At 35.1% G+C, this 13,595-nt stretch overlaps 1 protein-coding gene across 4 annotated transcripts in view; it reads right to left on the bottom strand.

Annotated features, from left to right (window-relative positions):
* Positions 1 to 13,595, bottom strand: part of MKLN1 (muskelin 1) — a 453,286-nt gene that overhangs the window by 67,534 nt on the left and 372,157 nt on the right. For all 4 annotated transcript variants that reach the window (XM_058297366.1, XM_058297367.1, XM_058297368.2 and 1 more), the window contains 2 exons: positions 11,727 to 11,948; positions 8,800 to 8,929 (listed from right to left, as the gene is read on the bottom strand). In XM_058297366.1, coding sequence (XP_058153349.1) covers positions 8,800 to 8,929; positions 11,727 to 11,948 — 352 coding nt within the window. The remainder of the gene's footprint in view (positions 1 to 8,799; positions 8,930 to 11,726; positions 11,949 to 13,595) is intronic.

Here is a 13,595-nt window from a genome sequence, read left to right as displayed (position 1 = left end):
ATGACAGAAAAATCAGTGTGTATTCTGTATTGCTGAATTGGCCTCAGTTAATTGGTAAAAGTCTAAAAAGGTAAAAAACATAAGGACTTACTATTATGCTTATTTTTTAAGAAATGGCTACAAGTACATTCCATTCCCAGAGCTTAAATGAAAATCAGTAAGATTTTGACTGTGTTTTCATGAAAATATATTTACAGATAAATCAGATACTGCAGACAAAATTAACACAGCCCTCATATATACTTTCACAGCCTGATAACAGCAAAAAGAAATGAAATTTAATTGTCAAAATTCTGGAGCCAGGGAAGCGAACTTGGCCCAGTGGTTAGGGTGTCTGTCTACCACATGGGAGGTTGGCGGTTCAAACCCCGGGCCTCCTTGACCCACATGGAGCTGGCCCATGTGCAGTGCTGATGTGCGCAGAGTGTCCTGCCATGCAGGGGTGTCCCCCACGTAGGGGAGCCCCACGCGCAAGGAGTGTGCCCTGTAAGGAAAGCTGCCCAGTGCAAAAGAAAGTGCAGCCTGCCCAGGAGTGGTGCCACACACACGGAGAACTGACACAACAAGATGACGCAACAAAAAGAAACACAGATTCCTGTGCCGCTGACAACGACAGAAGCGGACAAAGAAGAACACGCAGCAGATGGACACAGAAAACAGACAACTGGGGTGGGGGGGGAAGGGAAGAGAAATAAATAAATAAATCTTTAAAAAAAAATTTTTTTTTTTTGGAGCCAGATGAGAACTTGCGATTAACTGGTCTAATCCCCTCAATTTCAGACAAATAACCAGGTCCAGAGAAATAATGTAATTTTTTCACAGTGGTAGACACAGTAAAAAAGACCAAATCCTCTATCAATTCATTATTCTTTCAATTACACATTTCTGCCACTATTCTATAATTAGAATGGAATAAACAATGGCAGATGTGGAAAAATACAATCAACAAAATTTAAAGAACATAAATATAAACATGTAACTTCTCTAGAACAGGGATCAGGTTGCAGGGCATGGACATATGATAAAGGAGTTTGTGAGTGAGGTTAAGTTTGGACTTCTGTCAAGACAAATAGAAATAATGAGAAGATTTTAAACAAGGAAAAAAACAGGTTTATCATTTAAAAAATTTCTTACATTAATTAGACTACTTGAAAGTATCAATTTACTTTTCCCCCTCCCCATGCACAAATATAAGTTCCATGGAGCCAAGGGCCTTACTTACAGTTGTATTCCCAAATAGGTAACCAAAAAATATCTGTTGAATGACATGCTAAAGCATATAGTTTGCTCTTAACTGATAACACAGAATAGCTGTATTCTGTCTGCGATGTAGAGAATGGATTTGGGGAGGGGTGAAGTACACAGGAAGAATAGAGCAGAGGCCAAATAGTTAATGATAGTCCCACTAGTAAAGAAGCAGTGCGAATAGAGAAAAGATGGAGGTAAAACTGGAAGGACATGGTCATTACAGGATATATCAGTAAACCTGCAGGTAGTATTGATATCCTTTTCTAAAATTGAGGCACCTAAAAATAACACCAATATAAATGAGAGCCAATCCCTCTTCGTGCATGGAATAGCCATGAGCAAAGATACTATCTTCCTTAAAATATAATTTTAGTCATTTACAGATGAGACTGAGGCTCTGGTAACTTACCTAAGTTTACTGGTCTAAGCACTGATACAGGCTTCAGAAATTTAGAAGAGTGATTCTTAATCATGGCCACATATTAGAATCCTCAAGGAGAAAGTAAGGAGGTGGGGAAGGGATTAGAAAAGGACAAAAAGGAAAGAAGGAATTTGAACACCTGAAAAGAGAAGTAACAGAGCTCATGGGAATGAAAGACAAAATAGGGAAGAACGAAAACACATTAGAGGCATACAACAGAAGACTCAAAATGATGGAAAGAAGAATAAATGACAGAGAAGGCAGAACCAGCTGAACCTGAAGAGACAAAAGAACAGAGAGACAAGAATGGAAAAAATTGAGCAGAGGCTCAGGAAGGTGATGATAACACGAAGAACAACAACATACACATCATGGGAGTTCCAAAAGAAGAGAAGGGCAAAGGGGCAGAAAGAGTATTTGAGGAAATTATAGCTGAAAATTTCTCAACTCTTAAGAAAGTGAATTTACATGTCCAAGAAGCACAGTGTACCCCAGTCAGAATAAATCCAAACAAACACCTATTCCAAAACACAACTCAGAATGTCAATATCAAAGATATCAATATCTAAGAGCAGCAAAAGAGAAGCAAACCATCACATACAAAGGATGCCCAGTAAGATTTACTGTGGATTTCTCACAGAAATCATGGAGGAGAGAAAACAGCGGTATGATACAATTAGGAAACTAAAAGAGAAAAACTGTCACCCATGAATTCCTTATCCAACAAAACTGTCTTTCAAATATGATGGTGAGTTTAAAATATTCACAAACAAACTAAAAGACTTTGTAAAAAAGGATCCACATTTGCAGGAAATATTAAATTGATCATTAAAACCTGAAATAAAAAGACAGGAGAGAGAGGTTTAGAAGAAAGTATAAAGATAAGAATAGTACAAAGGATATTTTATTCTTTTGGGATAACCAAAGGAGTAAAAGGACAGATGAAAATATGACATATGAAAACCAAAGAATAAAATGGTAGAAGTAAATAATGCATTTACAGTAATATCATACAATGTGAATGGATTAAACTCCCCAATCAAAAGATATAGGCTGACAAAATGGATGAGCCATCCATATGCTGCCTACAGAGACTCCACTTAGTCCTAGGGATGCAAATCAGCTGAAAGTGAAAGATCAGAAAAAATACTTCACACAAACAGCAAGCAAAAAAGAGTTGGGGTAGCTATATTAATATTGGGACAAAACAGATTTTAAAAGCAAAAAAGTTCTAGGAGATAAAGAAGGCCATTATATTAATATATTAATAAAAGGGACAATCTACTAGGAAGATATAACAGTCATAAGTATCTATGTACCTAACCATGGTACCCCAAAATACATGAGGCAAACTCTGGCAAAACTGAAGGGAGAAATAGACATCTCTACTAAAATAGGTGGAGATTTCAACATACCACTCACATCATTACATAAAACAACTAGACAGAAGATCAACAAGGAAACAGAGAACTTGAATGATATGATAAACAAGATAGACCTAACAGACGTATACAGACTGTTTTACCCAAGCAGAGCAGGTCATACATTCTTCTCAAGTACTCCTGGGTATTTCTCCAAGATAGACCACATGTTAGGTCACAAGGTAGATCTAAATAAATATACAAAGACTGAAATTATACAAAGCATCTTCTTAGAACATTATGGAATGAAACTGGAAATCAATAATAGATGAGAAAGAGGTAAAATTGTAAATGTGTGGGGGCTGAAAGCACACTCCTAGATAATCAGTGGATCAAAGAGGAAATTGTAAGTGAAATTAGTAAATATATTGAGTGAGGCAAATGAAAACAAGAAGACAAATTATCAAATTTATGGGATACAGCGAAGGCAGTCCTGAGAGGGAAATTCATAGCCCTAATAGTCTATAATAAAAAGAAGAAAGGGCTAAAATCAAAGATCTAACTGAACAACTGGAGAAACTACAAAAAGATCAGCAAACCATTCCCAAAGCAAGCAGTAGGAAATAATAGAGATTTCAGCAGAAATAAATAAAATTGAGAATTAAAAAAACAATAGAGAAACTTGACAAAACCAAAAGCTGGTTGGTTCCTTGAGATCAATAAAACTGACAAATCCTTAGCTAGACTACTAACAAAGAAAAAAAAATAAAATCAGAAATAAAAGGGGGCAAGTTACAACTAACCCCGAAGAAATAAACAGGATCTTATGAAAATACTATGAGATTCTGTATGCCAACAAACTAAACAACCTAGGTGAAATGGACTAATCACTAAAAATGCATAACTTACACTGATGCTCCAAGTAGTACAAGAACTTAATAAACCAATCACATTTAAAGAGACTGAAACAGTCATCCTCCCAACAAAGTTAACTCCAGATGACTTCACAGGTGAATTCTACCAAGTTTTTTTTTAAAGATTTATTTATTTATCCCTACTATGCACACCTTACCCACCCCCCACTGTCTTGCACTACCTATCTGCTCTCTGTGTCCATTCGCTGTGTTCTTCTGTGTCTGCCTGTCTTCTCCTCAGGCGGCACCAGGAACCGATCCTGGGACCTTCCAGAGTTGGAGACAGGCGCTCAATACCTGGCATCACCCCAGCTCCCTGGTCTGTCACATCTCTCACTGTCTCTCCGTGTTTCTTTGGGTGGTATCATCTTGCTGTGCCAGCTTTCCACATGGGCTAGCACTCTTGTACAGGTCAGCACTCCTGCGCAGGCCAGTACTCCACATAGGCCAGCTTTCCCCTCAGGCCAGTTCACCATGTAGGCCAGCCTGCCTTCCTTAGGAGGCCATGGGAATGGTAGACAGAAGCCCAATTGCTTGAGCCACATCAGCTTCTCTCTACTAAGCATTTTGAGAATAATTAACACTAACCCTCTTTAAACTTTTCCAAAAATTTGAAGAGGAGGGAAAATTACTCAACACACTTTATGAAGTCACCATCACCCCAATACCAAAGCCAAATAAAGACACTACAAGAAAAGAAAATTACGGACTAACCTCTCTAATGAACATAGATCCAAAAATTTAACAAAATACTTACAAATAGAATCCAACAGTATATCAAAAGACTTATGTATCATGACCAACTGGGATTCATTCCTGTATGCAAGGATGGTTCAACATAAGAAAATCAATTAATGCAATACACTTCATCAACAAACAGAAGCAAAAAAACCCACAGGGTCATCTCGATTGATGCAGAAAAGGCATTTGAGAAAACTCAGTGTCCTTTCTTGATAAAAACACTCAAAAGATAGGAATAGAAAGCAGTATTTCTCAATTTGATAAAGGGAATATATGAAAAGCCCACAGCCAACAATGCACTCAATGAGAAAGGTTGAAAGCTTTCCCTCTAGGATCAGAAGACAAAGACTCCCTGTGTCACCACTGTTATTCAACACTGTAAGAGAAGTTCTAGCTAGAGCAATTAGACAAGAAAAATAAAATAAACATCCAAAATAGGAAAAGACAAAGTAAATCTCTCACTATTCACAATCTTCTGTTTAGCAAATTGAAATGTCTACAACAAAGTTACTTGAGCTAATAAGTTCAGCAAATTGGCAGGATACAAGATCAACATGCAAAAATTAGTTATGTTTTATACACTAGTATTGAACAATCTGAGGAGGAAATAAGGGAAAACATGTCATTTACAATAGCAACAAAGACTCAAATACCTAGGTATCAATTTAACCAAAAAAGTACAGGATCTATATGCAGAAAACTACAAAATGATGTGAAAAGAAATCAATGAAGACCTAAATAAATGGAAAGACATTCTATGTTCACGGACTGTAAGACTAAATATTGTGAAGATGTCAATCCTACCCAAACTGATTCAGTGCAATACGAATCAAAATTCCAACAGCCTACTTTATAGAAATAGAAATTACCAAATTCATTTGGAAGGGAAAGTGCACGCAAATAGTCAAAAGCACTCTAAGAAAGAAGAGCAAATATTATTAAACTAATGAATAAAGAATTTGCACTGTGAGATAATTCCTCATTAGCCAATATAAAACCGAAGAATGCAAAGTTAGGTGGTTCTGAATTTAGAAAAGTTGATTACAGCAGTAATTATGGCAGTGAGTCTACTTGCCTGTTCTATTATTCCTTCTATTATAGTTCATGGTAATAAAACCATAAGGATGGAGAAAATTTATCACAATTGAATGTAAATTTTAAAACAGCCAAATATAAAACCATGCCAAATCTTATACAATAAATAAGTTAAAAGAAAAAAGATTAGAAGGAAATACATTAAAATGCTAACAGATAATCTGTGGATGGCTGACATTTTATTTTTCACATTTCCTCTATTTTCCAAGTTCTCGTCAATGAACACATTACTTTTACAATCACAACAAAACTGAACAAAAAAAACATTATCATACAGTGCTAGCACTAAAGCTAATCCGAACCACTGTAATAATCAATTTTGTACTTTGTAGTAATACCACATAATTATAACTAATTTTTAAGAAATTTTCATTCCATAGTCATTAAGGTCTACTTATTATAGGGGATTTATAAGCAGTCTCTGCTGCTATCACTCTACCACCTTTTCTTTTAATCTTGGGAAGTGGTTCAGTATAGCGGACAGAACATCTTCCCTTCTTTACATTCAGACCGGAGTCTAAACCTCAGCTTTATCACTGTATAGTTTTATAATGCTGATTACATTACTTAACTCCATTGAATTCAATTTTTCTCATCTGCTAAGGGAGAATAATACCACCAATTAGAGATTTTTTAAAAAGTTCTATAACTTAAGTGTCTGGCATACCATAGGGTATAAATAAATAATAGATATTATTATCCATTAGAATATATCATCTGCTGGCTAGACTATAAGCGGACTATGATTATTTTGTTCACCATTGTATCCCTAGTCTGGCACTGAACTGGCACATGGTTTTCAAAAAATATGTGTCAAATCAATTGTTTTCACTTCCTTTTTCAGATAAAGCTATATAAGAATTTTAAGGGACTCTGAATCTCCTCCTAGTTACAGTAACTCTTTTAAGAGCTAGAAGAAGTCAAAAAGATTAAATCACACACCTTCATGTTATCCTATGGTAACAGAAAATAAATGAGTAAACAAGTAAGAGACAATTTCAGTTAAGATCAGTGATATTATTAGCCACTTCTAATAGCATTTAGGCCCATATTTTAAAATAATGTGCTATTTTAGACATCATCTACTGACTTCCTATTAAAATAGATGATGATTTAGCTGTTTACCGCCCCCCCCACCTCTCACCCCCTCCTCCCACTAATATTTTATCCCAATTTTGCTTAAATTGATCATAGTTTTTACATTATTATAATCAGGGAAATCTACTCACGTAGAGCTAAGAAATTCCTGTGATGATGTTTCATTACATTTTTTTTTTTTACTTTTCTTTATTAATGTTTCTATTCTTAATCCTTCCCATCAGACCTCTTATTTACCTCTGGATGGTTTTTGAAAAATATATGTATTTATTAGAGATTGTGAACTTATAAAACAATCATATATAATATGTAGAAATCCCATACAAATCCCCTCCACCAACACCTTACATTGTAGTGGAACATTTGTTACAGATTATGAGAGAACATTATTAGACTATTAATATTAACTACGGTCTAGCATACATTTGGTATATTTTTTCCATATACCTCCAATTATTAACACCATGTATTATATTGCACATTTGCTGTAGTTTAGGAGAGAACACTCTCATACTTGTACTGTTAACAACAGTCAATCTTCTATGACATGGTTCACTTTGTTATACATTTCCGTGTCTTATACAATGTATTCAAAGTGTACACTCAGTGGCTCTCACTTTCACCACAGAATTGTACAGTCATGACGTAGTAAATTTTTGAATGTTTTCTTTAGTCCCAAAGGAAAAAATCCCATACCCCCCTATAATTGACCCTTAGTGTTGATACAGTACCTTCTTTGACACTGGTGCTAGAATATTATAATACTGCTGTTAACTACAGCCCATAAGTTACATTAACTGTATTTTTCCCATGTATTACACATTGTAATAGTGATGTACACTAGCTCTAGTTCACAGAGGAACATTCTTGTATTTGTACTATTACCTACAATCCTTATCCACTTCTGGGTTCATTATGTTATTCAGTCCCTAGATTTTGCTCTCTAGCTTTCTCTCAACTGGTATTTACCTATTGATGGCTTTTTATTTCAAATGCTCATGCCTATCTATTGAGTCTTCTTTTACATGGAAAACTTTGTTTCTAGTGAGAAAAAGAAGTCTCCTTCCGTATGTCTTCCTGTTCCAATTTGAACTGGATGCTCATCAGGCAGATTTTTCACTGTGGTCTTATTTTTTGTTAAAAAGTCTTCCTCTAAAATACGAACAATTCCTTTAATAAAGAGATGTGTTTTTATAAGTAATCGCTAAAAGGAAATGTAAACTGATCTGATTTCTCACCCTATAGTTCAAATTAGATACTTGAACCTTAACCAAAAAGTGACTCTTCTGTATATACTAATCACAGGCAAAGCAACTGCAACATAGGATGACTATATAAATTATCAACCGAAACAAAACAATTCTGAGAGTGAATGGGGACAGTAATGATAATTATGCATATACCTGGTATAAGCATACACTGGTACTATCTAGGGCTATATGCAGAGACTGAGTCAAACAGCCAAACCAATCATCCTGTTACTTGGAATAACTTCTTAGAGGCTGAGCCTGTAAACTTAGAACTCCTCTCTTAGAAGAAAGACATATCCTACTATGCTAGAGCATAAAATATAGGTCATTATAAAGAAAAGAGAAGGTGGAAGGGATCATCAAATATAGAATACCATTTTAAGAGATTAATTCTTAGAAAGTTCCCCCAGCAAGCACACACACAATTATTTTAGAAATTCACATACTGTCTCTCTACTCAAAGAAAAGACACTACTATTATTATTATTCACCTAGTTTTTTAAAAGATAGAACTTGATAATTAGCTGGTAGTCTTCTTCCTCTTACTCAGAATTACTTCAACTAAAGAAATGGGAAACAGGTGAAGAATAGTTAGAAAGGAAATGAATTGGATTATAATCTTCTACCTAAAGTACCTGAACATGAGAAAAGAAATCACTAAATGCCCTTACCCATCCCAGAGTCTTTCTTGGTGCCATCTGATATTATATCTACATGATCTGAGTCCACATCATAACTGAAGAAATCATTCAAATAGGTCTTCGATCGTTGGCCACCAAACACATATAAACAACGATTTTTCTGGGAAAAAAATAAGGGCAAAGAAAGAAGAGAGAAAGTTGTTATTTTCATGAAGAATTCAGAATAAGTCTTCTAAAATTTAAACCTCTACAAAAGTAATTTTATGATAGATTCCAGGCAATGGAATATTATGCTCATGTAAGAGGAATAAGGAAGCTCTCTCTATACAGCCAAGAAGTGATCTCTAGGATCTTTAAGATATCCTGTTAAAGTAAAAAAGCAAGGTGCAGAATAAGGTATGCAAGGGTACTGCCTCTATGTAAGAAAGAAACAGGAATATGTGTCTGTGTGTGTGCGTGTGTGTTTGCTACTTTTTTCCAAAAAAAAAAAAAAAAAAAAAAACAAGAGAAATAAAATCCAAAAACTAATAAAAGACCTATATAGGGGAAAGGACAGAGCAAGATCTCTACAAATGTACTTTGTCTTACAGTTTGACTTCAGAATCATTTATGTTTTAATTTGATTAGAAAACAACTCAAAGGAATCTGTAAAAACTGAAAAGAAATTAAACAAACCTATGTATATATAAAGTTAGCAGCATACGTATATAACCACACAGAGAAGTAGTATTTCTAGTGATTTTAATTCATGTTGTTTTGACTGTCCACCCAAGTAGACTATAACCTAAATAAAAAATAATTAGAAAGCAACTTCAAAAAGCATTCAGTGGTTTTGTTGTTAGCTCTGTTTTTTAAAAAATTGTTATAGAGCAAGTAATACAATATTCATTAGGAAGTAGGATTTTCACCTTAAATGATACACAAACACAAAATCAATGACATTAAATAAAAACCCTTTAATCCTTAATATAAATTGGATATATCAGTATGAACTTGCAATTCATTTTTCTTTTACTAAAAAAAAATGTGCATATATGTATATGTATGTATATGTGTATCCTAACTTTCTTAATGGAAAAAAAAAATCTAGAAATAATGATAACCCACTAACAAAGAACATTCCCTACTCCCAGATTTTGTTCTCTAAACATTATTTTCCACTAAAATAATCAGACTTCTTGGAGAAATGGGCAAGTTCAAGGCTGGACTCAAAATGTTCAAGTTTAGTCTAGCACATTTATGCCTGAAAGCAAAGAAATTTTCAAAGACTACTTACTACGGTCATGTCAGGAGGACACAGAAGTCAATATGAAAGGGTTCTTACTGGCCAAAGATAGAGGAAAATTTAAACATCAAAAAGAATAATGACAGTACTGGATTAAACACATCAAATATATAAAAATCCATGAGTTCATAATAACATTTTTTTAAAAACTCAAACTCATTGGTCAACTTTGAAGTATCAACTCAATTTGAAAATTGGTAAAGGAAATGAGTCAAACAGTTAAACTGCCTATCCTAAACAATTTATATTTCAGGGCCACTAAACAGTTGATAAAGGAAATTTTTTAAATAGTAGAATCACAATTAATAAATGCAAAAGGAATGACTACAAAAACTACCACTTTATAAACCCTAATGAAATCTAAGCAACAATAATCAATGGCTGCTAAAACCCTTATATAGAAGGTTGACAAGAACCTTTATAATTTATAATTGATGAGGTTAATAACACCTGAACCCACCGAACAATTTTAACATCACCAAAGGTATAAGTAGACATTAAATGTCTCTTAATATGTTGTAAACATTAAGTATTCCTATACCTCTCCTAGTCCCACTGCCACAAAAAAGGAAAAGGAACGTAAAATCATGTCTCTGAATCTAACTACCAGTTTACAGGAAATACGGAGGATAGAGGAACATGTTTAAAAAAAACCATAAACTACTATGAGAATACTATTAACCAAATCCAGAAAGAAATTCTACAGCACAAATGATCCTGTTTCTCTAACAAATAAGTAAAAGGAGTGGGGGGAGAGGAGAGAAGGTGGTGTACTGTTATGAATTAAAAGATATGAAAGAGATATACAATCAAATGCAACCCATAAATCTTTTTATGGATTCTGACTTGAACAAACCAACTATAAAAAGGTATTTTTCAGTAAACCAGAAAAAAACGAATGCAGGCTGAATATTAAGTATTAAATTTTTTTGGTTGAGTATTATAATGGTATTGCAATTATGTCTGGGATCTGCTGTAAAATATTCCAATAATAAATTTTAAGAATAAACTTAAAAATCAAACAAATGACAAGAAAAGAAATGAAATGAAGTGAAATGTGGGGTAAATGTATAAAAAGTGAATCGTAAAATACTGATAACAACTGAATATGACAAGTGAAATGAAAAGTATTATTCTTGTCTCTCTACTTTGGTATATATTTACATTATTCTGTAATAATTTTTTTAAAGCTATGCTCACAGACAGAAGTCCAAGGTTCTCATTTGATAAGGTTAAATAAAAATTTGTAGGTTAATTTTGCTGATAAATTTTAATTCAAATTCTACAGAGTCAATTCATCACATTAAATGGCAAATAGTAGAGGGGAAAATAAGAAAACAAATAAAATGTTCCTTCTAATTATGAAGAGAAGTCAGTAAGTGGAAAGGAACAAGACAGGGAAATAGCTACAATACCTAAGCAGTAGAGAAGTTAGTAACAAGCTTATCTAGATTAGTATTGAGATGACAACTATTTAGGTTGATGGAAGATTCTCACAATTAGCAAACAGGTCACTGTTAAAGGAAGTTTTTGTTTCTCTGTATTTGCTACACTAAATATTATTTCTAGTAAAAAGATATGATACCCTAACGAAGAATTAGGTTTTACCACTTCTTTCCTATTGAGATATACATTACAAAATAACATAATACAACGTATAGAATATTCTTACTGAATGGAATAGCATGCAGTGTCCTATCCGAGACTGGATGTCCTCAGGCCCAGCATTACAGGAGTCTTCTCGAAGAAGTTTCCAGGTTTGACACTGACAGTTGAAAGCAAACAACCCACTGAATTGTGGTTCACTGGCTCTGCTGTCGTCTACGCTGCCATTACATGTCAAAATTCTACCACCAAAGGTGTAGATCATGTGTTTTTCTGAGTCCATACACATCTATCAGAGCAAGGTTAAGAGATTGAATAGTTTTAGTTCATTCCTGTTGTACATGCTAAAACGAAACCAATGTGTGCAATTTAAGACTGAAAAAAAAATGAACTCTGTCCTCAAGGATATTAAATACCACCTCTGATTATTATTTGTGTATAATGCAACACTGTTCACCATCTGGCAGTGATTCAAGATGGATTTCTAAATATCTTTTCAGGTTGGTGGTTTTCCCAGTGAGAATAAAATGTGTTGGTTAAAGAGCTTTATGCTTTTTTGAAGCTGCACATGATGATACATGAGGTGTTGATTTATACCTAAAAGTGAATAATCATATTTTAAGGGTGAATACTTAATCAAATTCTCCATTTCATCCTCATACAACTCTCCTCTTTCTATTGAGGCCAGCTTCCTATTATTAGTGTGACCTCTTAAAAAGAGAACAAACGTGAGTAAGAGTGATGCAGCTAAATCTAATTCTCTGCATTTATTTCACAAAACTCTTCAAATTATGTCGTTACATTCTAGTAAAACAAAAATGATATTTGCAGCAATTAATTCCAAGACCAGTTTCCATGGTATGATGAATTTTGCTTCCTTTTAACACAATACTATAAATTTAATTTTCTTTGAATTAAGTGATGCAATTTGTGTCCAAAAGCCAAAATTGAGTCTTTCAATCTTTCAGTCTAACAAGATTATAGCTTTCCATGAAAATATCTTTAAGAAAGCTTACAGGGAAATGGACTTGGCCCAGTGGTTAGGGCGTCCGTCTACCACATGGGAGGTCCACGGTTCAAACCCCGGGCCTCCTTGACCCGTGTGGAGCTGGCCCATGCGCAGTGCTGATGCGCGCAAGGAGTGCCATGCCACGCAGAGGTGTCCCCCGCGTAGGGGAGCCCCACACACAAGGAGTGCACCCGTAAGGAGAGCCGCCCAGCACCAAAGAAAGTGCAGCCTGCCCAGGAATGGCGCCGCCCATACTTCCCGTGCCGCTGATGACAACAGAAGCGGACAAAAGAAACAAGACGCAGCAAATTGACACAGAAAACAGACAACCGGGGGAGGGGAGGGAATTAAATAAAAATAAAATAAATCTTTAAAAAAAAAAAATCTTTTTTAAAAGATTTATTCATTTATTTATTTCTCTCCCCTTGCCTCCCCACCCTAGTTGTCTGTTCTCTGTGTCTATTTGCTGCATCTTCTTTGTCCACTTCTGTTATTGTCAGCGGCACGGGAATCTGTATTTCTTTTTGTTGCGTCATCTTGTTGTGTCAGCTCTCCATGTGTGCGGCGTCATTCTCAGGCAGGCTGCACTTTCTTTCACGCTGGGCAGCTCTCCTTGTGTGTGGGGCTCCCCTACGCAGGAGACACCCCTGTGTGGCACGGCACTCCTTGCGCGCATCAGCACTGCGCATGGGCCAGCTCCACACGGGTCAAGGAGGCCTGGGGTTTGAACCGCCCACCTTCCATGTGGTAGACAGACGCCCTAACCACTGGGCCAAGTCCGCCACCTTTACAGAGCTTCTTAACAGCCATTTGTCATGAGACAGTACATAAGGATCAAATTCTATTTCAAAGATTATATAAGTCCATAAAGCCATAGTTGGGAATTTTTGAACGAGTAGCATTTATATTTAAAAAATAAATTTTTAA

The sequence above is a fragment of the Dasypus novemcinctus genome, chromosome 5 (assembly GCF_030445035.2).
Source record: "Dasypus novemcinctus isolate mDasNov1 chromosome 5, mDasNov1.1.hap2, whole genome shotgun sequence".
In the NCBI taxonomy this organism is placed as follows: domain Eukaryota; kingdom Metazoa; phylum Chordata; class Mammalia; order Cingulata; family Dasypodidae; genus Dasypus; species Dasypus novemcinctus.
The sequence above is the reverse complement of the archived record's forward strand: the minus strand, read 5'-3'. Positions and strand labels throughout refer to the sequence as shown.